The sequence below is a fragment of the Magallana gigas genome, chromosome 3 (genome assembly GCF_963853765.1).
Source record: "Magallana gigas chromosome 3, xbMagGiga1.1, whole genome shotgun sequence".
Taxonomy (NCBI): Eukaryota; Metazoa; Mollusca; class Bivalvia; order Ostreida; family Ostreidae; genus Magallana; species Magallana gigas.
In genome coordinates this window covers 34,906,046-34,933,792 of record NC_088855.1, presented here as the reverse complement: position 1 = coordinate 34,933,792, position 27,747 = coordinate 34,906,046, and the positions used below count along the sequence as shown (strand labels likewise).

Genomic DNA, 27,747 nt, shown 5'->3' with positions numbered 1-27,747 from the left:
ATATTACGATGCAAATATCGTTTCGATCCTCTTGTTTATTTTTTTCATAACATCATGATGATGAAAAGGAATTTTTTAATCAGGTCGTTAATATTAACAATTTATATCATTTGTGTTTATGTATTTGTGTTTAATCAATAATTCGATAAAAATCGCTATCTTGTAGAAAATAACCTGGTTATACACATAGAAAATATCTATTTAAAAAATCGGTCTAAATATATAATAAAAATAATCAGGAAACAAAATAAAAACTATGAAATTGATGAAATATTACATCAGTTCGATTTTGTGTCTGTTCTGACTTTCCCTTTAATTAAAAAAAAATATTCTGATCAATCACCTTCATTGCCCTTGTGATCTGTTAAAATCCGGAAAATTAGCAGTGACATATACAAAGATCAAAAATACTTTTTGCAGAGTCGTGTGCAGATCTAGAGTGGGGGTCTAGTAAAATTATTGAAATACTTAGTTTGCCTGGGACCACCACCAACAGTCCAAGACTATATAAAAGTATTTTTCCGTCATATGTATATATTTAAGGTGGCTCACTACACCTTGAAATATTTTCTCAAATCAGCAGAAAATTACTTGATTATGATAAATATTATAATGGATAAAAAGATATTTAGGTCAAATAGGCAAAGAAATGTGCAATATTCGATGAAGAATTACATTTTCGAAAATTTTATTCAGTAAACATGAGCAAAAGCTCCAGGCGGATTCGAACTCATGATCTTAGTATCTTATCTATCTTCATATAGGCACTTTACACGCCTTATTCATCCATCTTCTTTAGAGTAACTTTAGGTCTAAAGTTAAATTCTACATTTGGGAACAGTGAACCGGACTTGAAACTCGGATTAATTACGTAGAATTTTCTGTACATTTATCGATTTCTTGAAATTCTTCATAATCACTAGATCGTTGACTATCCGATTTGGTTTCTTCGACTGTTGTCACAACAGGTGTCAGATATCCCTGTGATATCTTACTGGTATCACTTTTAGTGCTTGCATCCTCTTCTTTCTTGCTGTGAAGGGATAAGGAAGGACTTGAGAATGTTTTACTTTCGGTGCGTGGGTCCTCTTTTTCATTGTGTAGTGATAAGGATGGACTACTTTTTCCCTCCTCCGCCTCGTCGTAATGGACACCTGTATATAATCTGACAGACCTGTCACTGATGGTTAGATATGAATGAACATCGATGTTTTCGTCACTGGTTCCAAGTTCAAGTACCCCTTCAGCTGATTTCAAATCTTGGTTTACTTCAATAAATTAACATTTTGGTATATAAATGTGTACGTAGAAATCATTTTATTAAATGTCATACTGAAACGATATTTTGCTATCATTTGTCCTGTTATGATACTTAATAACTTCACTGGTTTACGAAAATGTTTTACAAAATCTGTACCTTTTTCAAGAGTTATTGATCCTGATTTTCGTCTGCATAAAATTCAATCGTACATTTGCATTACAGTCATAAATGATTTTGTATCGCTTGGTTAAGATGTCATTTATTTTATTCAACTTGAAATTTTTGGAACATCATGATTGTGATTAAGCTTCCGATTACACATTTTTACTTGGAAAAAAAATTGTCATTCAAAAACATGTAAATTTTGCAAGTTTATGAAGAGTAAAACTTGATATTTTCATTACCTACAATACTTGTACAACCACAAATCATTGATTTTGTTTTAGTTATGTGTACCTTCAAAGAAAAAGGAAGCAAACTACATTGGAAACAACACCAATTGATAGTAGAGCTCCAGTGGTTATTCCGACAACTGTCAAAATTGACAGTTGGTCTGTTTCAGACATTAACGATGGAGTGCTTGTCAAATCTTTCGTATTGCCTTCCACATGTGGTGTTGATTCAACTTTATGTTTAACACCTAGAAGAATACAATACTTCTGTTACATGTATGTCCGATTTGTAGTTGGATTTATGATTTCTTTATGATTTTAGTAAAGAAGTAATGAACTATTAAGATAAAATATAACTAAATAATGTTTATTTTTGAAAAATATTTGTTTAATTTGTTAACTTAACATGATATTCGTTTATTGCATTTCATTCCTTATAAACCTTACAAATTTTTAAGTTATTCCTTTTTTTTTTAATTATCTACCTGTCGTTATATCTGTAGTTGTATTGTTGTTTGTGCAACCCACTACAGTATCACAAAATTGTTCATCAGAACAATCACAAACATGGTAACATCCCTGACCGTATGTACCATTGTGACACGGTTCTGAACAGTTACAGCCGTAACTACCCGACTCACAGGCTGTAATGTCAAATAAATAAAATTATATATTTATAGATCGATACCTACATATATACATGACTTTATGCCAAAAAAATAGATTTGTAAACTATCTTACGTTTACATCTTTGGGGTCCTATTCTAAAGTTGGCTTGACATGAGTGCGGCCTGTTAGAAAAATTTTAAACGTTATGATAAAAAAAGTGATCTGTATTGTAAATATATAGTCTTATCAAAATTGTATGTTGTTTGCATGTATTATGTTTGAATCAATATTTTTTTGTAAAAAATCCTCCACCCCGGATGTGCAAAGTTTGTGCATATATATCATTTAAATAGTATAGCATTGGTAGGTAATTTATACATATGCATTAAAATGCTTGGAATTTATAAATAACATCAATTTGATTGCATTCTTACACAGTCCAACATATTTTTGCATGCAGTGGTAGACGTAAGTCGCATTGCATACTTGGCGGGTATAAAATAATTAAACTGCGTCCAAAAAACACTCACCAGTTATTAACATGGCACCCTCCATCGTTATCTCCTACAGCCATCATAAGAATGACGATGACACTATAATAGGACAGCATTGTTTTACGTACAGTGCAATAAAATGTATTCCATCAACAGAGCAACGGTCCTCATTTCATATTTGCATCGCAGTTGTCACTTCCTATCAGCTAGTTGTCTACAATTTAATTTCACACACGAGGTGAAAATATAGATGTTTGATGTCAACAGGAAAATTTCATATAAATTTATGTAATATTTTAAAATTTGTTGAATTCAGTTATAAAAACTATTCTCCGATTTAGAGGATTATAATTAAAGCTATAACATTAGATATTTGAATCCTGCGCGGCAGGCATGAGTCTCACAATTGTATTCTTCGGTTGCTTTTACGTGGGACAAACATGGTTTATACACCAGAGTATACCGAACACAGAGCGAAATCAGGAGAAACAGTTCTAAATTTCTGTTCTGTTATTATCACTCTAAATAATACAATTAAATTGTTAGCTTAATTTGTTTCATTTTTTAATTAATTAAGCGGTAAACTAAGGATTTGTAATTTTTTGTTTTCTTTGTCAGGTTAGAGTGGTCGCTCCTTGATTTTGTTTAATTCTCAAAAATCTACTGTTTAATAAATCATTTGTACATGTGATTTATTCTGAGTCTTTTGTGTACGGGTGTAAGGGGATGCGGTTTCATGATTTCTAATTTTTTTTATTTATACTGTTACAAATCAATCCTATATCCTGTACATAATAAATACATTGAAATACATGTATATGTGTATATCATATATCATCATACAAAAACATCTCGAGTAGCTTTGAGAGATAAATATATTTCCGCGGTTTGAAATTACGTTTGAACTTGCAGTTTGTGTTAATTTGATAAAATGGCAAGATTAATAACTTTTATTCTAATTTATTTTGACGTTTTTTAAAGGAAGACAACTGATTCATATGCATATAAAGAATGCCTATGGAACACAATATACATGTACAAGTGTGTAAATACCAGGCACGTAGCATCGTTTTTGAAAGTGGGGGGGGGGGGGGCAGACTCATCCAAAAAATCTTGACAAGCAAAAAAAAAGAAAAAAGGGAATTAGGAATTTTACCAAAATCTCCAAAATCATAATCTTTGGGTGGGGGGGGGGGGGGGGGGGTACTATCTAACTTCAATTTCAATCCTATTTTCCTTATTTTCATATCAATTTTTTACATGTTCCCAAAAAAGTGGGGGGGGGGCAACTTCATGATAATTCAATTTTTTATATGTAAATTTTAAAAAAATTAGTTGCTGCGAGAAAAAGTGGGGGGCCAGCCCCCCCCCCCCCTCCCTCCACGCTACGTGCCTAAATACAACCCGATTCCAGCAACGCTGTTTAAAATTTTAATTTTCTTGCAATTTAACGGTTCAAATATTGTTATCTATATTTTGTGAATTGTGTTCAGTTTAATAAATTGTATCAAATCAATTTTCAAAAGGTGTAAATACAAATAATATCTTGTCTGATTTGTCTTATGAGTTCCGATATACACTGTAGGAGTAATAGACCACCATTGTGTACGAGAAATCAGTAGTGGCAATTGTTAATTGTTGCTTTCTTAAATTTCTCAGAGATTGCTCCTTTTCTTTACTCCTTGATCTGTACAAAGTCTCTATTGCATAATGACATGTTATCAAAAAAAGAAAAGAAAAGATCTCTTCAATATTCATTTGAAATGCTATCCGGAAGCTGGTTATCTGTACTATAGTAGGTTTGTCAAGTAGTGTGCGCTTTAAATATCCTACTTGATTTTGCGAAGAAAGAGTGGTAAGAACATATTAATTGTCAACATTTTTTGATGATACCGCACTACAACAACTAATTACAACCAACAACATATTTTTAATGCGTAATAGTTTGCTTCTATTCAATCCCTTTCGTTGATACAAAAATAACTTGAACGGATAACGTTATGGTTCATTTTTACGTGCATGCATGTAAAATAATTGATCGATGTTGTAACAGAGGCAATGACACTACATGTGGGATTCTGCAACTTGACTTTCAGGCACGTAGCATCAGGGGAACCAGGGGGCCTGGACCCCCACTTTTTCTTTCAGTGGACATTTTTCATAAATTGAAAATATAAAAAATTAACTACAGTGGAGCCCCCCCCCCCCCCCCCCCCCCCCTAATCTCAGCGAGATTCGTCGAGACTGAAAAATTTTTGACGGACGTCTCTTCGGAAGAGACGTCCGTCAAAAATTTTTCAGTCTCGACGAATCTCGCTGAGATTACCCTAATGTATGTTAAATTCTCATCAAGATCTAGAGTTGCCATTTTTACATGTAAACAAACTGCACCTTACTTTACAGGACTGGTGATGGCGTTTAAAATACTATCAAAAGCAAGTATTAAGAGAGATATCAGTAGAAAACTGCATGAAGAATTTAATGGTACATGTGCTAATTTTTTAAACAGAATTTGTGAATAAAGAAGGTTGGTCCAAAACTAGCGCACATTTTTATGCGCAATGAATGCACAATTTTTTCAATGAATGGCACTGTAGTTCCCAAGTCATTCATCCAAATTTTTTTTAGACGGAAACTACAGACCTTCAGCTGGACTGATTAGTCAACCTTTAACAGAAGTGCAGTTGCTTGTGGTTTTGACGCAAATTAGGTGTTCTAATATTTTTGTTGATGGAGGTTTGCAATTGTTATTGTAAATGAACAAGTAGATCAGGGTTTGGTTTTTATGTATATTTATTGTTTTGATAAAAACAGGAAACAATCAACAACAATGTTCAATTCATTTACTGAATAAGATGATAAACAACGCAATTCATATTTTCTTAAGAAAGTAAAGAAAGATAAACAAGTGTATATTATACCGAGCGCAGCGAGAGGCGGGCAAAGCCCGCCTCGCGAAGCGAGGATTAATGGTAACACGTATATATAAGAAAATCAGTGAAAAATGAAAGTTGAATCAGGGGTACTAAGGCCAAAAAAAAATTCTTCCAACCCTGGGCGCCGCCATCTTGGCAGCCATTTTGTTTTTAAAAAGTTAATTCGATCATTGATTGATCACTACTTATCGATGTTTGTTGCCCCTAAACTCGATTAAATAAGTTCCAGTGTTTCAATAGAGGGTAATTCGAATTAAACGAAATTAAAAAGGAAACCAGATAATTTTCAATAGTGCTTCAATCAAGAAACACGACATGTTCTATGTATGTCTTATCAAATTATCAGATGGAAAATAAAAACGTTACTTGAAGGTCAAGGAACTGATCTTTTAGATACCGAATAAAGTATTTAATTTTATTACAGCGGCATTCATATGAATTAAATTGATAAACAATGAAAAAAGAAATAAAAAATAGTTCGGAATAACGTTACTCTCTTCGGCTATTTCCGAAGACAAAACTTGAACGTTTACGTCTGAAATATGACGTCACAATGAAGACTGAGCACGCGACGTTTAGTAAAACTTTGGCTAATGATTTGAGTAGGCAACCAGGCGGATCCTACTGTGTGCGTTTCAAATAAATTTTATTCTACAAAAATCAAACTGCACTGTGTTAAATCTGCGCTCGGTCCAACGGTCACACCGTTTACATATTACAATGATAAAGTTCTATTGGTAATTTAAACAATAACTGTATCATGTACTTTGTAACTAAATGAACTATGTATAATGAAGCAACAAATTGAATTTTTTTGTAATTTGTACTAACTTTCAATTCTCTTAATCACACCATGTTCATAATGCCCTCATCATCAATATTACCATTTTTCATAAAGTATTCATGTCACATCTCTCTACATTCCTATTTATCCGAAGAATATTCATGAACACTTAGAGCAATGCAAGTTGGCTGGTATGCGATTCATAGATTTGCAAGTACTACAAAGTCCACCTGGTGTCCTGTGAATGTGAGTGTCAATCTATGAATAATTAAAAACTGTACTGTGGCCATGATTGTTTTAAACATGGTAAATACAATTGCCATGTTTGCCTATATGCTGTGATGAAGGAAGAGTCTGAGTGTCTCAGAGAATCCAACAAAAAACGTAAATAGTTTGATTTTTTTAATGTGTATGCTATTGAAGCTCAATTTGTCACAGTCTGCTATAGTTTGAGTGACAAATTCATGTAATAATATTAACAAATAAGTAAACAAAAAGAAAAGACCATCAGTGATATTAATCAAGAAGTTAACATTTAGCTGCAGATACTGTAAACATATTGTATTTGACGTGTACTATATTTGGCGGAATATGAATTTTCAACAAGTTAGCGTGGATTTGATTAAGCGCATTTCTGATTGTTCCAATTTATCTACTTACATATTTTACATTTTACGATGTTCTTGATTTAGCGCATTTCTGAATGTTCCTATATATCTACTTACATATTTTACATTTTGCGATGTTCTTGATTTAGCGGACACCGTTTTCTGCCAAAAAAAACGCTAAATAGAATACACAGCCAAATGTAATATGTTTACAGTACCTCTGCATACAATCAGCAGACCAAATACAAGTACATTTTATATTGATGTATAATTTCTATATGCATGTAATAAATGTTGCAATTATATAGAGATTATTAAACCATTAATACAATTATGATAGCAACTGCAATATTTGATAGGGAATGTCCATGACTATCAGTGTTTTATTTTTCTATGAACTTTATCAGTATTTTAGTATTTCGGTGTGGTTTAAGTTGTTTAGGACATGTGGTCGTAAGCCAATTTGAATACCAACTAGAATGATTCAGAATTTGGTTTTATAAATTTTGTATCAGGGTTGAACTAATCAAAAGTTAATGCATAGTATATTAAAGACTCTGTAAAAAGAATTTGTGCTTCATTGTATCCTCAATTTAAAAAAAAACATAATTCTATAAATATATACTAAGCATCTTTAAATGATAATTGGAATATGGTATATTTGTAAATATGACTGAATAACTGATACACAGTTCGGTTGTATTCTAATACATTCAATCTTCTGATTGCTGCTACTTTTAATGAGAGTACCGGTAAATGTAATCCAGAATTCCAGATTAGGACACTTAATTAATAGAACATCAAGAAATTAAAGTGAAAATTTGTTGCACCTCTACAGCCCTGCTATGCTTTTAAAAAAAAATTATGCGGTCCTTCTTCCTTCATAAAGTTTGATAGAAAATTGTGGTCAAATTCTGTTAGCTTATGGGATGAATATAAATCTGTCAACTGCAGCTCAACCACTTGCATGCAGAAGTCTATCAACAGCTTTTTTACCTTGGCTATCCTTATTTTTAAATAACCCATTAAACAACTTGCTCATAAAGGAAGATATCATTGTTGCCATTGTGTGTATAGATTTGTAAATGTATTTGTTTTTATACAAATCATTGTCAGTGGGTAAGATTGAAAGTAAACCCTATACACTTAAAATCATAATTTGTAGCACACCTCTTCCTTGAGCATTGTAAGGAGTCATTGTTATTGACAAATTATTTCTAGATATCCATGAAATCAGAAATTACCGATTATATTCTACCCAAATTCTATGAACAATTTACCATTGGAACAAGAGAAACAAGTGAGTTAACTTGCCTCAATAAATTGAAGTTTTTAATAAAACGACCTACATATAATATCAAAGTACACATATTAGTACATGTATATGATGTTGACAGGTGATTTTAGCTTTGATGTGATGTGTGAAAATGTATTGAATCTCATTTCAAAAATATTTCCTGTTTAGGAGACACTCCGATGGGCAGTTCTCATGTTCCTTTAGATCTCCTTTTCCCATTTTCTATTAAATGTAATTAAAAAGACCCTTACAAGGAAATGAGATATTTATGTGAATTAAATGTTATGATTTACAAAATAAAAAGGAGGTACATGTAATTATTAATGCATGTACACACCTTACATTATGGAAGTCCCTTGAGATTTGCAGGCATAGATGTGTTCATTTAATAGGAAAATTCTCATTGATTGCATGCAACAAGTAAACAATGTACTATAGCCATGGGATAACTGATGAAAGTATAACAGTTTAGTCATTTGGAAACCTCAGCAAATTACATTTTAAAAAAAATGTGATGTTCCCCTTAGGATGTAATTTTGCCTAATATATTGATTAAATGACTGCCATTGTATTTTGAAAGATAAATCCTTTATTTATGATGGACTACACACTGTACATCTAATAAGAACAATATAGGGAAAATAGTTGATATATTAGTATTAGTTTTGTCTGATTTATAAAGGCTATCATTTTGATTTATTATTATAGACATTTCCTTTCATTCCTTTACAGATATCGATTTTGGGGTGAAATGAATAGAGGACAGAATGCACATTGGACTTCTGGCTGTGAGCAGTATTCTGGTTTGTGTTCTCTCAATTTACATCTTCACAAAATTCACCTCGGAGAATACAGAACACACAGAAAAACGGAACATAAGTCATGATAATAACGAGACTTTTAATACCATACACTGGTGCTTTGGACAGCAATCAAAGATGTGTCGCTTTCAATCACTCTGCTATCAGCCTGTTGAGGATCAATTTGTTTATATGACTGAATTGGCAAGTTTAATGGAAGTGAAATCAACATTTCATTCTCTGTCATTTTCATCTGTCAGTGAACTAGATGTGTTCTCGTTTGTGCCCGTGTTTATGCATCGAAATATTTCCTTGCCCAATGTTCGCTGGTTGGATGGTGATGTAATTCTATTCAAAAGATTTAAACCTGATAATATTATGCACATTCTGCATGATGATGTAATACCTCTTTATCACACTATCAAATTTCTGGGAAATAGAAACTTCAAATTACTATTCATGGATAATTACTCACAAGGCCCTTATGATCAACTTTACAGATTATTTTTTGATGTTAAATATAAACCTACAGCAACAAAGCAAGACTTTTTATGTTTTAAGAATGCTTTCATGGGTGTTTCATCTGTGTCCAAGTGGTATCAGTATGGTTACCATGGAAATTTGCAAGGACCTGTCTTCAATGAAGAATTAAGTTCTTTTCATTTGCAGAGTGTAGCAGCGTCTATACTTAAGAAATTAAAGTCATTTACAGATACTGTTCATCAATACAACCAAGATTATCTCGTACTATTTTCTAGAACAGAAACTCGTAAAATTCTTAATGAAGAAGAATTAATTTCCACCTTAGAGCTCAGTACTAAGATGAAGATATTAGTGATTCATGATGGTGACATCAGTGAAATAGTGTATACAGTGAGGGCTTCTAGGGGAATCATTGGGATGCATGGAGCATCATTAATTCTGGGATTATTTCTCAAGCCAGGATCAATTCTGATAGAATTATTCCCCTATGCTGTGAATCCAGAGAATTACACACCTTATCAAACATTAGCAGGCATACCGGGGATGTCAATTATTTATCGCAGTTGGAGAAATACTGACAAAGCCAGATCTGTGTCCCACCCAGAATATCCCCCAGAAGAAGGAGGGATCAGACATTTAGCAGAGAAAATCCAGGCTGAGATTATGGGCCAAGAGGAAGTTCCTCTACATAGTTGTTGCAATGATCCCTCTTGGTTGTTCCATATAAATCAGGACACAATAGTTGATGTAGAGAGAGTTGCAAATATCACACAAGAAGCATTATTCGTGAGCCAGCAGCAGATGCATGTTGGACATCAAACCTTTTCTATGGAACCATCAGTAGTAAGAAATCTACACTGTTCTTGTGTAGATGATAAATTAAGTCTGAACTGGGAACACCCATGGAATCTTGATTACATGGAAAATGATGGAGTACAATATAGGCTTGGTATTCAAAACAGGAAGACTAAAGAATATAATGTATTTATTGTAAGTGTAAATTCATATAAAATTGAAAAGGATATAGATTGTAATTATTCATTTGATGTTTGGGTTAATGCAGAGGTCAATGGTATTCATGGTGCATTAAAATACATCGAATGTTGATTGAATAAAAAATATCTGCTGTTGCTATTCTTGAGTTGTGGTAGTTTTAAAGATACTCCGTTTTTCTTAATTTTTCAGTACATATTATAATGAATACAGCATGCAAAATGTTAGCCAAATGATAAACACTGCATTGTTTATCAGTGTTAAGATCTGCTTCTTGTTCTGAGTTATATATTAACTCACACATAAGAACATAAAAGAGATTTGCATTCTCCAACATAATAATTATGATTGACAGTTACAGTTTTCTACTCTACAGCAACTGATGTCTGTAGGCTTGGAGAGAGAGAGAGAGAGAGAGAGAGAGAGAGAGAGAGAGAGAGAGAGAGAGTGAGTATTAATTTTATTTATTTGTATAACAAATTAAGATTTTATTTTTAAATATTGTTTGCTAGATGATTTGAAAACATTGGTACTTTGCATATAGTATATAGAGGTCAAATATTTTCTGGGTTTTGTTTTCTGTAACATTTTGTTGTTAAGTCAACACATGTGTTATTTATATAGCAAGGAACTGGCTTGCTTAGCTGTGTTGATGAAAAAAACTGATAAATGTTTTGGTATCTAAAGATGTCTGTCAAATAAAGAGAAGGCAATTTAAAAGCTTCATGTTATGTCTTGCTGTTGGATGCTTATCTACCAAATGTCCCAGATCACACAAGCTTTATGTGTTTGGATAGATTCAAACTTTACTAAATTTAAGTACATGTATTAATATTGCTCCAAAGACAAAGTAACACTTGGTGAATCCCACTGAATTATCTGATTCAAGATTTCATTACCTTTTTGTCCACCTGAGTCAAAGGTGTACATGACCATTGGTTACTCCATTATGATCACTGTTGCCTTGATTTTCATCACAATTTCAATTTCTTCCATAATTTTACCAACAAAAAAAAATAAAATAAATCGAATAACTCTAATTTGAAAAGGTTTTTTTTTAAAATATCTTTTCTTAAATATTTCAGATTCTATAGTATTGTCACTTACTGTTTAAATGACTTTTGGAAAAAGGGACATTTCTTAATGTAGCTGGGTCATAATAGGAATGCTCTGGATCAATACATTAACATAATTGTTCATATTTAGGGGGCGTGGTTATGGTTTTGACAATACTCAATGTAAAAAATATATTTTACTAGGAAAATATTTTATAAATAATTAAAAGAAACGACGGAGATATATTTTTAGTCATTAAGTTCATACAATTATGATAATATAATTATACATTTGAAAATTGTCAGAAATTTGACAGCGGATTACAATTCTGCAGTTTACTTCATTTGTATATGCTCGAACGCAATTGACTTACGTTACATATTTAAACAATAAAATGCTTTTTTGATGATTCATGCGGGATATGAAGGTGGCGACCTTACAGAAAAAATACATACTGTGGGATCATCATTGTTCATGGGGGACCAATGTTCGTGGGTAACCCTTGCCAACGAATTAACATCCCAACAAACGTATATGCAAACACATGTTTAATATTTATTTCCGAAATAGAACTTGCTACCAACGAAATTACGTCCCCACGAACCGGGAAAATTTTGGCTATCCACGAACATTGAACCCCACGAATAAAAATGATTCCACAGTAACCCGCGTTAAAAGGTTATGTAATTTTTTTGGCTATTTTCATAACTCGCATGAATCGTCAAAGAAAGCATTTTATTGTTTATATTTACATCTTTCTTTTAACAAATTAATAAATTGATCGCGAAAATGTTATTGACTATTTGGGTTTTAGAGCAGGAAAATTCCCCAGGATAAGAGTACTTGTCGCTGACATACATGCATGTCACACATCTGAGTATTTTGTTGACGTCTTGAGACCAGTGATGCGAGATGAATTTCCCCTCAAGAAGCTTAGATTACTTTATTGTTGTCAAAAAGTCAGTTTGAAGTAATATTAAAACGTCTATAGTTTAAGTAGCTTTTAAACCTAGGAAACTGTTAGGCTTCCGAGGCAGACCACAAGACTGAAATTCTCTGTTTGGTGATAGAAGGTTGAACAATGAGGTGTCCATTTTCCAAACACCCCCAACTTCCTCTAACTTCTTGGGGAAAAAAATGACGGTTTGACTGACGTGAAGGAAGGTCGCTGTGATGTAAATTATTATTTACTTTAGTTATTCCCGAGATCAAAGACATGTTACTTACATTATTCTCCAATATACTACGAACACCATCAGTAAATTATCAGATCAGAAATACATATTAAGCCTCGTACAGATCATTCAAGTTTAAACTTAAAAACCTAAAAAAGACTTAAAATCATGTCATTTTCTCGTCTTAGTTTCAGTCAAAATGATGCATACCAGGATTGTCTCAAATGTTTATTTCAAAGAGCTCAATGTTGCTGTTCCAAGGATCTCCCTAGCACATTTGCACTGCATGTTCTTGATTGAAATAAATAAAAAGTAGCATGCATAATAATCGTTTTGAATAACCCCGAAATTTAAAGACATATGATTAAAACATATTTCATAAATAAGAGAGGTGTATTTAAAATCGAACCAAACAAAATCTGTCGTCTGCAGATCAGTGTGATCGGTAGCCTGTGTACATGTAGCGTTACCAACAAAACCTTTGGGGTTACACGGAACAGCAGTCTAAATAACATAGTTCGTCTATCTATAGGAGAAACGGTCTATGGAAAATATGAGCTGTTAGTAGGATTAAAATAAAGTTCGAGTTTTCTTTAATGTTGAAGGAAAACCTCACTCTCAAAATGTTGCTCGAAATATAAAAGCCTCAGCTTTTAAAGGACAACAACGTACAATGCCTGGCAAATCCTTCGCACCCAGAATGTTGAAACGGCATACGTGCATATAAAAAATTACATTTGAAAGTGTGCATTAGTACATGTATAACGAAGACAGAATTCTCTGACAAATTTACAGATATACATGTACATTTATAATTTGTACTTATCTCGTTTGTTTTATTAGTTTATTTTCTAAACATTAACAGTATGATATTATATCTGTGCTAGCGCAATTTTTATGCAACATTGTGTGTTCACAACATGAACATTACATAATTTTGATTGTTAAGAAATTTTTTTTCTAAATAATCTAACGAAAAAAAATTAAAATGATTAAGTTAAAACCACTGCATGTAAAATTAAAATGGCGGCTATGATTCGGACACCCTCCCATCCCATATGGATAGTCTTTAAGCCTTCGTCTATCTCACTGAGCTACGTTGATATGTATTAGGAATGGTGAATAACTTTGATAGTTTGACAATTATTAAGGATTTAATAAAAGTAAAATGATTTGGGTGAAAATCACGAATTTTTAACCCATTATGGGTCCAGACTCAATTTTGATAAATCATTTATAGAAATAAATAAATAATTATCCTTTAAATAAGAGTACTTTTAGGATGGAGTCAAGACCTATTATACCTAAATTTGCAATTAAGAACAGTAATTTATCACGATTTTAGGCATAAAATGGTGTGAATATTAATTTGGAAACCCATTTCTGTCGTATTTACAGAGTGAACACACGTGTTTGACTCGCACCGTGAAATTTATACTTTAAACAATACATACAAGCTAAAAATTAATATTTTAAATAAAATTGAAATCGTTCATCTTTATTGCCCCAAGTGGGGGATATACAACACCTTTTATATCACAACATTTCCATAGGTCTCAGAGGCTTTTCCTGCAAACTGTTCTATTTCTGTTTACTCGAATTTTTCCATTGGGCAGACCGCTAGATCTTTAGCTACGTTTCATATTCATTTGAAAATGCGTAATGATTGTCAGAGAATAAAGAATTTTAACGAAATATTTTAATTCAAAGAGGTTTTCAGTAGATATTTGATCTCTTCAATTACTTACAAGTATATTAAATAATGCACCCCCAACAATATTTTATTTCGCGAGGGGATGCTCTGCTTGGCGGTGCCCTTGTTTCTTAATTAAATCTGGTCGCCATGACCTGGGACTGAATTCTTAAAGTTACATGTAATTAACACACAACTACGGTTTTGTCTTGTTCATTAGAAGTTTGCAAAAGTCCATGGCAACAAATATTTAATGACCAATATTATATTTTCCTAGTCTAGACCGATTATCGACAAGGAAATGCGGTCAGATTGCGCAAACAACTTGGGGATATGTTTGGAACATTTCAATTTAAATGCAACAAGTTTTAAGTTACATGATACATCATCATTTTTGGCATCAAAATAAAGTTCTGAAAAATACAGATCCTATTACTTTACATTTAACTGTCAAATTAGGAGCGGCTTACATGCAGCTCCCAATATTTTATAAAAGATTGGTTGTCGCAACGAATACGATTGATTTTTTATTGCTTTGTGAGGAACGATTTGCAATATGCACATTTATTGGCACATTTATTGAGGAATTAGCGTAAATGACCATCATGGCGATTACTAAATTCGCTCTCCGAGATCTATCTAATGGATATTTTATCGGGGTTATCCATCATTTTTTTACACAACACATGCATAAAAGAAATGAAAATCTAAAACTATATCTAAAATATAGAGTATTTATTGTAACAAAATATGCTTTTATACGGATATTATTCTTTGAAGTAACAAATAACAAATAAAAGCAATTAGAAGTACTTTCTCAACCAAAGCACATAAATTGTAAAGGTTGTGAACAGTCTGGACATATTTATTTAATGTCAAGCAAAATTGAGCAATTTATCTCTTGTATATATCCCATTCTCGTGAACACAGATGCTAGTTGTAATTTTATCATAATAAAGGACAACCACCATCTGTACGCGCTGTTATAACTGTCCTTTAAACAGCTAAGACAAATTCAATGCTCCAGTAATCCAAACTTAAACTTTCGTGTAAATATACTTATGCAATAAAACTGACTTCAGTATAATTAACCAAATTTGTTGTACTTATAGATGAAAGCTTCAACTTATTTAGTTTTCTGTATTTGACGGAAGCTTAGCAAAATAAACTTTTGTAATTACATATAGTAGAGATATATATATAGAAAGATGAAACTAAACCAAAAAAAACTGCATTGTGGATGTTTGAATATATAGAATCATTTTAACAAGACCTTGGACTTTTGGATAGACGTAGCTATCTATTTCTTGCGTCAAAACAAGTTTAAAACGACGCGGTTTCAAACGAAATATGCACCGATTGCGTAGTCTTAGCTCAAAAGCCAGACAAATTTTGTTGATTTCAAAGAGCCATGGCTAAGTGGCATGCAATGAAATAGACAAGCCTACGCCACATTACTGTTTGACACAACTACCCATAGTCCAAGCTCTTGTTAAAATGGTTCTAAAACTTAATTTGAAGTCATTTGAGTTTATTTCAGCCTCTGCACAGTTGGTTTTCTGTTTCTGATTTTCGTGTTTATTAACTTTTCTAACATAAGAACATGATATAGACATTACAGATTAAACAATTTTGGTGAATTTCTCTGATAATTTTCAGTGCTTAAGATAGCTTGAATCCTAAACTCGACAAGATAAAAAAATATCTGCAATATTTGTAAAAAGTACTTTTAAAAGAGGTGAACCTTAAACGGTCGATCCTCGTTTAAATGTTTTAAAAGGATTGCCCTAAAGTTACTGCGATCAAAGTTACGGACTATTTAATTTGAATTCGTAAATGCACTTTATTTATTATAGCGAATGATGCATAAATTGATAATTCATCTACTGAACGCTTTTTCTTACTTAGGCCTTTTAGATTGGTAAGTATGGTTTGTTGTTTTATAAACAAATAAATTTAAACACAAATATCATAAAGGGGTTCAGAGGAAAATGTGGATTATATTTATGAGGAGTACACAATCTTTCAATATAATTGCTTGTCAACATGTTGCAGTTCCAAGGTGGGCATAATTATTGCACAGCGTTAACTTATTTACGAACATTCTTATGTATGTAACACTAACAGATAACTAAGCATACGTACGTAAAAACATGACAGCTAAAACTGCTTTAGGCACAGTGAGGCTAGTACAGTAGTATACATGAAATAAGTTGTATCCATACGACGTGACCTACTTAAGCAGACTTTTTAAAAACTTGTTTACTAGATAAGAATGTTTTTGCACATAACATTATGTGTGGTCTGACACTCAAGAAAAATCCTCCGACACTGTTTTGACACAGTTAACAAACTTATACAGACATTGAAAACATTCAAGAAGAACTTGACAAACCTCGTTTCAAGGCTTCTCGTCTACAAATCATGGCTTTTAATTCTCTTCTGAAGGATCTGTCATAGTAAGCATAAATCACCGGATTTGCCGTATAACCAATAGCATGTAAGCACCTCATGAATAAAAACAACTGAAGTTCCAGGTTCGAAACCCTAAACCATCTACCGGGACTACCAGAGTCAAAGAGTATAAAAATCCAAGTCGGAATAAAGGATAAAATTGTCACTATAGTGATAACGATGAACATTATGCTGGACTTGTGAGCTTTAGCACTAGCACTAAGAGAATGGGCAAGAGAGCGCTTCCGGTGAGACAGAGTAATTGTGTCCGTCTTGTTTGATTTCCTAGAATCCATAGTACCCGATTTGCAAACTTCTATCGATGTATTGCTGCTAACCGCACTAGATGGATTCCCTGATATCATCAACTTTAACTGAGGATGCTGGGTTTCTTTAATGTTGTCGGGGTCTTCATTTGTCTCTGCCGTCTCCGACCCTTTAGCACCATTTTCAGCAATGTTACTAAAAAGCAGCTTCAGTCTTGCACTTTGGTCCTTCATTTCTTTGAAATGTCTCGTTTGTCTGTATATCACCCCTCCCACACAGCTGTAGAGAATGCCCATAGCTATAATCAGGACACTGGACATCACAATCAAGAAAATTGTGTTGCCTTTGATTATTTCTTTTGCACCAAACATCGACATATCCGGACCGCAAACATTTGCAAATAGATTGTCTTCAACTTCAATTGTGCGAACTTTGAAGTATATGGCCTTTGGTAACGAGAGAACTATAGAGGCCACCGTGACAGCAATCAGTGCCCATTCCTTTACCTTCTTGCTCATCTGCTTTCGTAGTGGATGACATATTTTTCGGTATCTGTGTATGCAGATAACGACCAGGACTAGCAAGGATAAGATGAAAAAAACATTTGTGAAATACAGTAATATTTTACAACTAACGTCGTCCGGGTACCTCAAAGGATTGGCGTTTTTGGCGAACACAAGATTGGATGAGAAAATGCTGTGTAAAAAGTCGATGAGAGCCAACACAACAATAAAGTAGTGGTCCTCACGTTTCGTCCGAACTTTACTTTTGTAAACATAGATCACCAATATGTTTCCAACAATTCCAAGCAGTAAAAAAACTGCATTAATGACAGTATTTGGAAGATACCTCTGTCTAAAGAAGACATTGCACTCTTCTATTATTCCTTCCCTAAAGTCAGATGTCGTGTTTATCGAATGCATGTGTACACATTTAAACTCGGCTTCCTCCATGGTTAGGTGATTTATAATGTTTTCGTCAATCCCACAAATACAAATGTTAAAACACTGTCCTCTTGATTTAGAATGAATTCTTTCTTTTTTTCACAACAGTAGGATGGAAATGGGGCGAGGGGATTTCCGGCAAGCGAGCAGACGATTCGTCCTTCTTAAAATATGTCAGCGTGTAAAATATAGCGCGCAAATATATTGATCTTGTTTACCGCTTAAATATGGGACTGTCTTGTTTACAGTACCTTTTATAATGAAAACCTTGTTAATATTTGAATTTTATCTTTTTCGTAATAATGATGCAGTTTTAAATATGAAGTTTATCTGGTAGCATTTGTTTTATCGATTAAAAGACATGGCAACATCATGCAACCTGTTCACGGTGTAAGTTTTCAAACGTATACGTCCTGGCCTTGTCCATAACTTGCGGCAGACTGCGTGTTAAATGCAATGCGTATTCATTCAATTTTTAATCATTCTATTTAAAAACCAGTTCTTCGAAAGAAATAATTCTAGTCATAATTTCTTTTATCAATGATATCACTTCATGATTATTTAACTCGTGGATCAGACTGTGCTTTATTATATCTGAATATGTTAATCGGGTTTTTTTTTCAAGACGTTGAAATTGGAGGTTATTCATGCACACTAACTGTTATCAGCTCTAGCTATTTCTGACAACAGTGTAATGCAAGTAATGCAACCTACGTTAGTTTTCACAAAGCAATGAAACACGCACATAGGTAAATGAACTTGTGATATTTTAGCATGCATTTTTTTGGTCATTTACTTTTTAAGCCATTAATGATGGTTGATTAATTGCTGTCGTTGTTTATTGTTTACTCCCAACTGAGCTGAATGCTCAGATGAGTTTTCTAATAAAAATATGATGTCTGACGCAAGAGCCATCACAATTTTTAATTTGAGCCAATTTTTGTTTAACTATATGTCCATTGGTTTTAGAGAAAAAGACGAAACTTAGACAAATTAGACAGTAAAACGATAGTAAAATCACAATTTTTTACATTAGCTTTCTGATATGAGAGGTCACAAAATAAGAAGAAAATTACCATATAATTAACATGAGAACAATATGATTATCTAACATATTCTTTTTTGCATGAACTTTGTCACACTCACAAAGAAGCTTACTTTGCTCTGTCCCAATACATTTTAGAGCACAACTTTTCGATATTCATAATAAATACCACCAATTCTTTTCATAGGGCCTCAACAATGTTTATTTATTAGTATGACAATTTTCAAGATTTTTCAGTAACCCCCCCCCCCCCCCCCCCCCCATTGCTTCAATGCACAGCTGAAATGCATACTTATTATATATATTAAGATTTTTTCATTATTTTCTCAGTAAGAAGTTTGCGTTCAATGTGAATTGCTTCGGTTAACAAGAAACAAAGTATTTGGATTGTCCTCCCTTTCATCAATTTCAAATGTACACTTCTGTAACAAGTATAATGTGTGTTTTTAATAAAAATCGTCAAAGAATTAGGAACCGAAGGTAAGAGTATTGATAACTTTTAAAACTTTGTGATACTATTAGTTCTGTGGGTCAAATAAAATCATAAAACCAACAGGGACAGGGCAGTGGATGCAAGTACATTCAAATGCATCACATAAAGTGAATAATGTTTACAAATAAAAGTACAGAACAATAACTTAAGCTTTGTACTGAAACAGGAAATTAGTGTTTTCTGTTCCTAAGACAGGACACAGTAGTTAGAGTAAGGTATTTGATGAGCAATGACGTATGGGAAAAGATACAAGGAAGACTGTACGAGGTTTTGTACTACGTGTATTGGCAAGACACTAATTAAAGCATAGTTACACTTCAAAACAAATGTATCTTTATAGACTGGTAATTATAGTTCGTCGAAATTCAGTCAATTTTCTACAAGATAATTTTTAGAAGGTTTAGAACGCTGAATGGTCAACAAATTAACCATCAGATCTTCTTAAACATTTTAGAAAATGATTGATTAAGTCATAAACTATTATTTAGTAAAGAAAACATCCAAAACTTTTACCTTTTAAACTTGAGTATTTTTCTATACTTTTATATCGAACTCTTCTTCTATAGGAGATAAAAACAATCTAAAAATGGCAACAACCATCGAACCCTCTTAAGACAAGAGAAGAGATGTGACAAAGGGACAGTATTGGAAGGATATTCTGAATTTATATACAATGTCTGGTGAAGGATTTTCACACATACATAATTAACCTTTATGTGGTTTTCGATTGGATTACATCCTTCAGTATCCCAGTTAAGATCATAAAATCTCGGTAACATGAAAATCAGTCATGTGTCAGTGTTATTAAATTGGCCACTTCGTGACAGAGCAATATACACCTCACAGCTTAAACTTAAAACGAGGTTAAAAATATAATACAACAAAGTATTAGGAGTAGTTGATGTTCATATTGACTGATCTGAAATCTGCATGATTGTGATTTATAATACCAGTAATACGCTTAAAAGCAGATCTTATTCTAAAGTGTCTATATAAAGCGTAATTTGCAGTGATGATGTATGTTGAATTTAACATGACTCATCCTGGTTTAGATGCTGTATGTGACACATTTACATGTATTTCGGATGAACAGTTATATTTTATGAAGGGGGTCAATGACCTTGTGATTATGAACATTTTAAAGTAAATAAATAAAAAAAAATTACTAATAACTAAAAACTCAAAAAATTAAAAGATTATACTTTTTTTTAATGTTTTGTTTGGCAGTTCTGATGTAAATATGACTTTAAAATTTCCTATCCATCAAACAATGTTAAGTGTTTAACTAGAAGCCATATATATTGTCATTCTACTCGGTGAATAATCATTTCAATCTTATTAAGGATTACGTTTACTCAGAATGAAAAAGAAATTCCACTGAAAGTAATGAAAAACTCTATCTATAATTTGTTAGAGACTTTTTATTGTAGTGGGGTTTTTTTTTTTCGTTCTAAAAAGTAGGTCAATGACCTACTTTTTGAGGGTTTTTTGGAAATTTTAGGAACAATTCTTAAAAATGTTATATTATGAGATTTTCTTAATTGTGAAAATACTAGTATACAAATTGCTTAACTCCTTTAGTAATAAAATACAGTTTATGAATGGCAGTGGCACTAAATAGATACGAAGCATTCAGCTTTCTATGACAATTTTTATCGTCCGAATTTCCTCTATCCATTTTTGATTCAATTTAACAAAAAAATCGAATGCTGATATAATGCTAAAACATTTATAGCATTAAACTAATTATATTGACCATATTCTGCTGACATAAAATTTATACGAGGTACTGATCAAAATTTTGAGATATTGTGTCTTTTATCGTTTTTAAAGGTATATGTGGCGTATTTGGAGTAAAAATTTTGAAATGAGTTTGAGTAAAAATATACATCATGCTTCTTATAATCAGACATTTCATAAACTTAAGGCCTGTAAAACATGTTCTTTCTTTAGTTATTTGTCTCTCATCTTTGCTACACATCTGATGAATATTAATGTCATCCACCATTTGTAACGCTACTGCGCATGAGTGCGGGAAAACCTAGCCTTGAAAACACGACGGAAGAACAATTTGTTTACAAATTAGAATCACGTTTTTCATATCTTAAATTAGATAATTCTTATATCAGATGATAGCCGAAGCATTATTATTCCGTTATTCATTAAAACTGTTTATTATGTGTAATAAAGATAAAACACGATTTTAGCATCAACGACACGGTAAAATGAGTGAATACCCCCTCTCTCTGAGGAATGCATGTACTGGGAGTGTTTATTTATTCTTTATTCAAAAATACTTCTAAACGAAAATCCTTTTGGTTTATAACTTATAAAGTAAAGTCATGGAACACATGGAGCACGTAAAACCGAGTTTATGTTTCAACAATATCACATTTGCATGGATTAACTCAGAAACGATATTACAAATGCATGTAAATTTTCATTGAGAATATGTCATATATTCTATTCTATTCATCAAAGGAAATACGGGAGATAACTCTAAACCGTTTTAACCCGATTGATATAAACTGCGTAATTTATTGTGAAGATCTATCTTTATATAACATATTTAAATAAATAAATCAATCACATATTTCTAAGCATGAAAAAATACGCCACATATACCTTTAAGCATTTTTCAATATTTTTGTAGAATGTGCCCAATGATTATCGATATGAAACAGTGGGATAAAACGCACAAAAAATATGCAAAATTATGTTGAAAAACACAATGCATTTGCATCACCCGATGTTGAAATTTAATGCAAAACGGAATCGATTTTCCATCTATTTGCTGATGTTTCTCTTGTTGGAAAAGCTCGATAAATTGGCATTGAATATATACCATAATTGATTAAACATGACATGATAACTAGTATGCAAATCAATATTTAATGAGTTACATGTTTATATTTATTTAAATGAATATAGAACAATTTTGTTCTGCAAATAATTAAATAGTGATGATTTATTTTTATAAACCAACAGCAAAGGTGTATTAACAATAGCAAAATAAAAAAAAAATAGTGAACAACCTCCCACGCTGTTACCTGAAATGCACTAGATATATTAAATAATTTGATATATTAGGTATAACTTTCAAAAGTCATCACATTGAAATTGCAAATACTGCAAATATGCCAATCTATATTAGAACTTTATTCGTAACAACAACATACATGTATTTCTAAGCATAAAAAACCCAAACTTCATGGAAAAATGATGGAATCATAATCTTCTGGTTGTATGCACATCTACATACTGTGTCCGACATACCGACAACGTTTTTTTTTTTAAATTCTGTGCAGCAGTTTCCGAGTTGTTATACTAACAAACTGCTCATTACTATACTTGGAATAGTTAATATATTGCCAAAATTCAAAAGGGTCAAAATTCAAAGAATTACAGAGTGGGAATTACTGACAGAATGCACATCAATACGTGTCTGTAAACCCTCAATGTGCCCCCTCCCCTCTGGGATCATAATGTGAAACAAGAGGCCAATGGGGCCACATCGCTCACCTGAGCAACAATGGGCGTTCAAAATATATTGTGCCGTATGGTCCCTCGGTAGAATAACAAAAAATAAATATTGTAAAGTATTAGAATTTTAACCTTATTTTTGCATACACGTAATCTTTGACATTGTACCTTCATGAATACTATTTTTTACCAGAATAAGAAAATCCTACGCAAGATATAAAACTAAACATTTGGTAGGAGTACACTGTAAAGTTGTTAACTTCCAATTCCCTATATTTTCGTTCTGCCCCCCCCCCCCCACACACACACTTTGTAAAGCAATCAAAATATATGAAAGCATATAGGTACATTTTTTCATCAACTACTTACTAGTTATTGTATTTTTTTTTTAAAAATATAATAGTTATTGTTTTTTATTTTAAAAATCCTACATGTATAGATGTGAAGAAGAAAATTGTACCTCAATATGCTCAATTCCTCAAATTAAAAAAATTAAAAAAATTTATTTGTCTTCTCCATTATAATTAAATGACTTTTATTTACTTCGCGTACAAACCAGGATATTTTTCCGCTGTGATATTTTCTTAGGAATAGCGATAATTACTTTATCCCTGCAACAGAAATGTGCAAGAACTATGGAAACTGTTTTAAAGATGTCGTTTTTATTAACCCGTGTCTGAAAAACTATCAAAATTGATGTAGATTTCACATTATTTATTGCATAAAGAGGGGGCCCCAGAGAGTAGGTATATACAGAATATCATTTTTTATTTTGTTTGTACAAGTATTTAACATACTCTAATTCATATAGAATTTCTAATGTTCAACCAAAATTTCAGCGTCAATCGTAGAATTATAAGCAAGATACAGAGCTCACAGTTCGCCTAGGTTTGAGTCATATTTTGTTCACATGAGTTTTACAATAGGAGTAATAATGACGAAAAAAGGTTAAGTTTACAATACAATAAGTTGTTAAAGTTGGTTTCTGGAAGAACAGACTTTGAAAATTTTCTTAATAAATATTGACAATTTTTTTACTTTTTTAATCCTTAGTTTTTAAGATCTGTGTACAAACATAGAGCACGCAAAATCGGCACCAATATATTTTGCATGTTTCAAAAATTTCCCTTCATTCGCAAACTGTTGCACAACAAGCAAATTCATCAAAGTCAGATCGACCCTTTTTCGTATAATGTCATGGGTGCTTTAAACAAAGAACCTCGTTTTAGAAGTATGGAATACGAGTCTTGGTAAAATGGGTATGCAAACCCGTGCCGTGGCAAAATAAAAGACGGGGCAGATCGGCAATCATCAATTCCAAATACGCATTATTTTGCAGCAATATTTACAGCTAATACAAATATACTGGTCCATCAAATATCCTGAATTTTTAATTAGATTGGCAGATAAATACCTGCCAATCTTTTGTTTTGCCCAGGCCAAGTCTTGTCTACCCATTTTACCGGATGCCGAACCCGATTGAAACACGCCTTTCCTTTATTATTATTTTCGTAATAACTCGGATTTGAAACTGAATTATACCTTAATTTTTGTAATTTATATTTACCTTCCCATAAGAATAATTTATGCTAAACTACGTTGAATTGGACTCGGTAGTTCTTAAGAAGAAGATTTTTTAAAATGCAACCCCCTTTTTCTACAGTTCCAAGGTTTTCTCCGCTTTGCATACAGATCGGACTTTTATTTCTGCAATTTATATTCGCCCTCCCATAAGGATGCTTTGTGCCAAATTTGGTTGAAATTGGATTAGCGGTTTTAGAGAAGAAGTTCAAAATGTAAAAAGTTTACAGACGGACAGACGGACGGACGGACAGACGGACAGACGGACGACGGACAAAAGGTGATCAGAAAAGCTCACTTGAGCTTTCAGCTCAGGTGAGCTAAAAACGTGAATCCATACTACCTGGGGATTCTTCTAAACACTTTTCGGATTTTTTTTTGCCACTTGGTTTTTCCATATATTCCTATGTAGAAATTGGCCCCTTTGAACATATTTGAAAGTCCTTTCCCAAAGAATGCATTGAAGTTCTGGAGAGGATGTGAAAAGTTTTGATAAAAAATCCTCACATTAGCCTTTGGCTCAAGTGAGCTAATAAGGATGGATGCAAAGCTACTGAGCTAGATTTCATGGATTAAATATAAAGTGAAAGTTGTCTAAATCGGCTGAATTGAAAAAGCGTGTAATATTCTTCACTGTGCAGCGAGATGGACAACAAATTAACCATCAGATCCACCTAAAATTTTATTTATTTAGCTACGGATACAGGGTTATATCCCCCCTGTTTTATTGTTGCCCTCGTTGTCAACGGATGAATTAGAGGCAGTGGCAAATTGCAATGGCTCAAATTATCTCTCTTTCAACACAACTTTGTTTGAGCAAATTCATGAAGGGGCAAAACAAAACTGTTTGCAAGAGGAGCAAAAATAACCCTGTATACAGTATAGATGATTATTTTGTAGAGAGAAAATCCATACATTTTATCTTTTAAATTTGTTTATTTTCATATATTTTTTTGTGGAACTCTTCTTCTAAAATACAGTCTAAAAAAGGCTACAACCATCAAGCCTACTAAAGTGGTTATTATGATTTAGACCGGTGGAATATGCAACTGGGCATTTATTAAAGAGACACAATGTGACCATGCAATGTCGCGATCTTGGACGAAATAGTTCATATGTCGACAAAAATAGTGTGTGTACTACTTTTGCAAATGCCATGGTTAAATAGCTATTGTGGTACTTAAATGGTTTATCTGCCGCTTGGAACATAATGAATTAAGGAGCGTTGCAAAAGCTGAAGAACGCTTTCATAAGTATTCCGAGTCTTAACCGTTAAGAATATTAACAGCAGTGTTATCATGACAATGTATACATCTTTATTATCTCCGATACTGCAAGTAAACACAGAAAGTATTTGTTAATATTTATTTGGCGTTAAAGGAAACGGCTGATATATACATTGATTAAATTGTTTTCAAGGCAAATCATTAATATGGACTGCATTCAAACAGATCCCTCAAAAGGTACAACTGTATCAATAAACAATCAAATAAGTAAGCTAAACTGGGAGATGCTGGGCTCAAAGTCAAATTTCAACACATCCAATTATCATACACATCAAATATCAAATCAATGTGACATTGACCATGATAGGTGCAGATGTCAAGGACGAAGTTTTAAATGTCATGGAAAAGCCGCTCAATAGCTATATGAACCCAGCCGATACACTGGGTTATATTACAAATAAATTTTTGAACTTGAAAATATAGTTCAACATTTTCTCAATTAAAAGCACCATGAAAGCAAATTAAACATTTGACACAATTGAAAGTCATACACTATCATACAGTAATGTTAATTCCCTCTCTCTACAAATATACTGTTTTAAGGCATAGTTATTGACTTTTTATACGGGCCAACCTAATTTATGATCCAACTTTTCTAAAAGTGTCTAACTTACTAAATTCTTTTTAATTATCTTTGCAAGATTCATTTAAACCATGTGTTATTGTAAAAAACGTTTCAACGTGTTATTCTTGGTTTTTTTAACTATTTTGTTTTGGTGTTATTGGCACAGTCTGATTCCTAGACAGCTAAATGCTTTGTTTACCAGTCCCTTCCGCCACAGACACAGACTCGACTGTTTTTAAGTACATTGCGTTTGTAAATCCATGTGCACTGTTGGTCACGTATCCTCCTTTCTGTAACTGATGTTTAATCACAAGTAAAACCACAATTATGATGATCAATAATGTCACTGTCCCAATCAGTATACCCACTATTTGTCCAGCTGTCAGAATATTTGGCTCATCAGGTTCTGAAAAATATCACAATTATTCCATCATTTTCATCAATACATTAACAAACCAAGCAATAAAGCCAAGGTTTACAATCGGAAATGGGTAAAATGTTCATGAATACCAAAAACAGAACAAACAATAAAAAGAAAATATATATTTATCATTCTAGTTTTGTTTCATACCGCAATATTTCATTAAGTATATGGTAATAGTCCGTGTATCATTATAGCTAGTAAACAATATAGTTTGCATGAACTTTTTCATTATGTTTTATGATTGTTTATGATTGTTGTTTTATGTACTAGTATTCCTCTCAAACACATGTTATGTTTTTAAAGGATTTTAATTTTATCAAGTGCAATAAGTTTTCATTTATATGTGTAAAAATCTGATGGAGGTTTTTCTTCATAAGCTTTTCAATATTAAAAATATACCATAATACAATATCCAATTACATGTAATATTTTACCCCTCCTATAAGATTATCACGGTATCTTAGATAAAATAAAAGTACTGGAAATTCTGGATAGCGATCAATCACCAAGTTTACTGTCAAGCTTTTAGGAATACATGTATTTGCATTATTTTTCATTTTTGGGTAAGTTTAAAGTATAGTTTAAAAATCAACAGTTTAATATAGGACAGACCAATATCTTCTT

The 27,747-nt window shown here is 32.5% G+C and overlaps 2 protein-coding genes and 1 non-coding gene across 6 annotated transcripts in view; 1 reads left to right on the top strand and 2 right to left on the bottom strand.

Annotated features, from left to right (window-relative positions):
- Positions 1-346: 346 nt before the first annotated feature.
- On the bottom strand, positions 347-2,956 carry LOC117692359 (uncharacterized). The gene is made up of 6 exons (XR_010712088.1): positions 2,793-2,956; positions 2,395-2,444; positions 2,139-2,297; positions 1,718-1,901; positions 1,418-1,449; positions 347-1,268 (listed from the first exon to the last, which is right to left on the bottom strand). It is a non-coding gene; the product is annotated as an uncharacterized protein (transcript).
- Positions 2,957-4,547: 1,591 nt separating this feature from the next.
- LOC105322469 (protein O-linked-mannose beta-1,4-N-acetylglucosaminyltransferase 2) lies at positions 4,548-11,361 on the top strand. Of its 4 annotated transcripts, none has more exons than XM_034479907.2 (2): positions 4,548-4,611; positions 9,114-11,361. In XM_034479907.2, the coding sequence occupies exon 2, from the start codon at positions 9,149-9,151 to the stop codon at positions 10,769-10,771; it is 1,623 nt and encodes a 540-aa protein (XP_034335798.2). In that variant the 5' UTR covers positions 4,548-4,611; positions 9,114-9,148; the 3' UTR covers positions 10,772-11,361. The 4 variants fall into 4 exon arrangements, with proteins under 4 accessions (XP_034335798.2, XP_034335799.2, XP_011419511.3 ...); XM_034479908.2 differs by lacking the exon at positions 4,548-4,611 and adding an exon at positions 6,589-6,722; XM_011421209.4 differs by lacking the exon at positions 4,548-4,611 and adding an exon at positions 6,739-6,860.
- A 14,837-nt stretch (positions 11,362-26,198) lies between these two features.
- The window catches only part of LOC105322476 (macrophage mannose receptor 1), a 39,570-nt gene continuing 38,021 nt past the window's right edge, over positions 26,199-27,747 (bottom strand). The window contains exon 42 of the mRNA XM_034481694.2: positions 26,199-27,105. Within this exon, the coding sequence (XP_034337585.2) occupies positions 26,882-27,105 (224 nt within the window). The 3' untranslated portion in view covers positions 26,199-26,881. The remainder of the gene's footprint in view (positions 27,106-27,747) is intronic.

Coding starts and splice junctions, on each gene's coding strand:
- LOC105322469 (XM_034479907.2), top strand. CDS start 9,149: ATGCACATTGGACTTCTGGCTGTGAGCAGTATTCTGGTTTGTGTTCTC.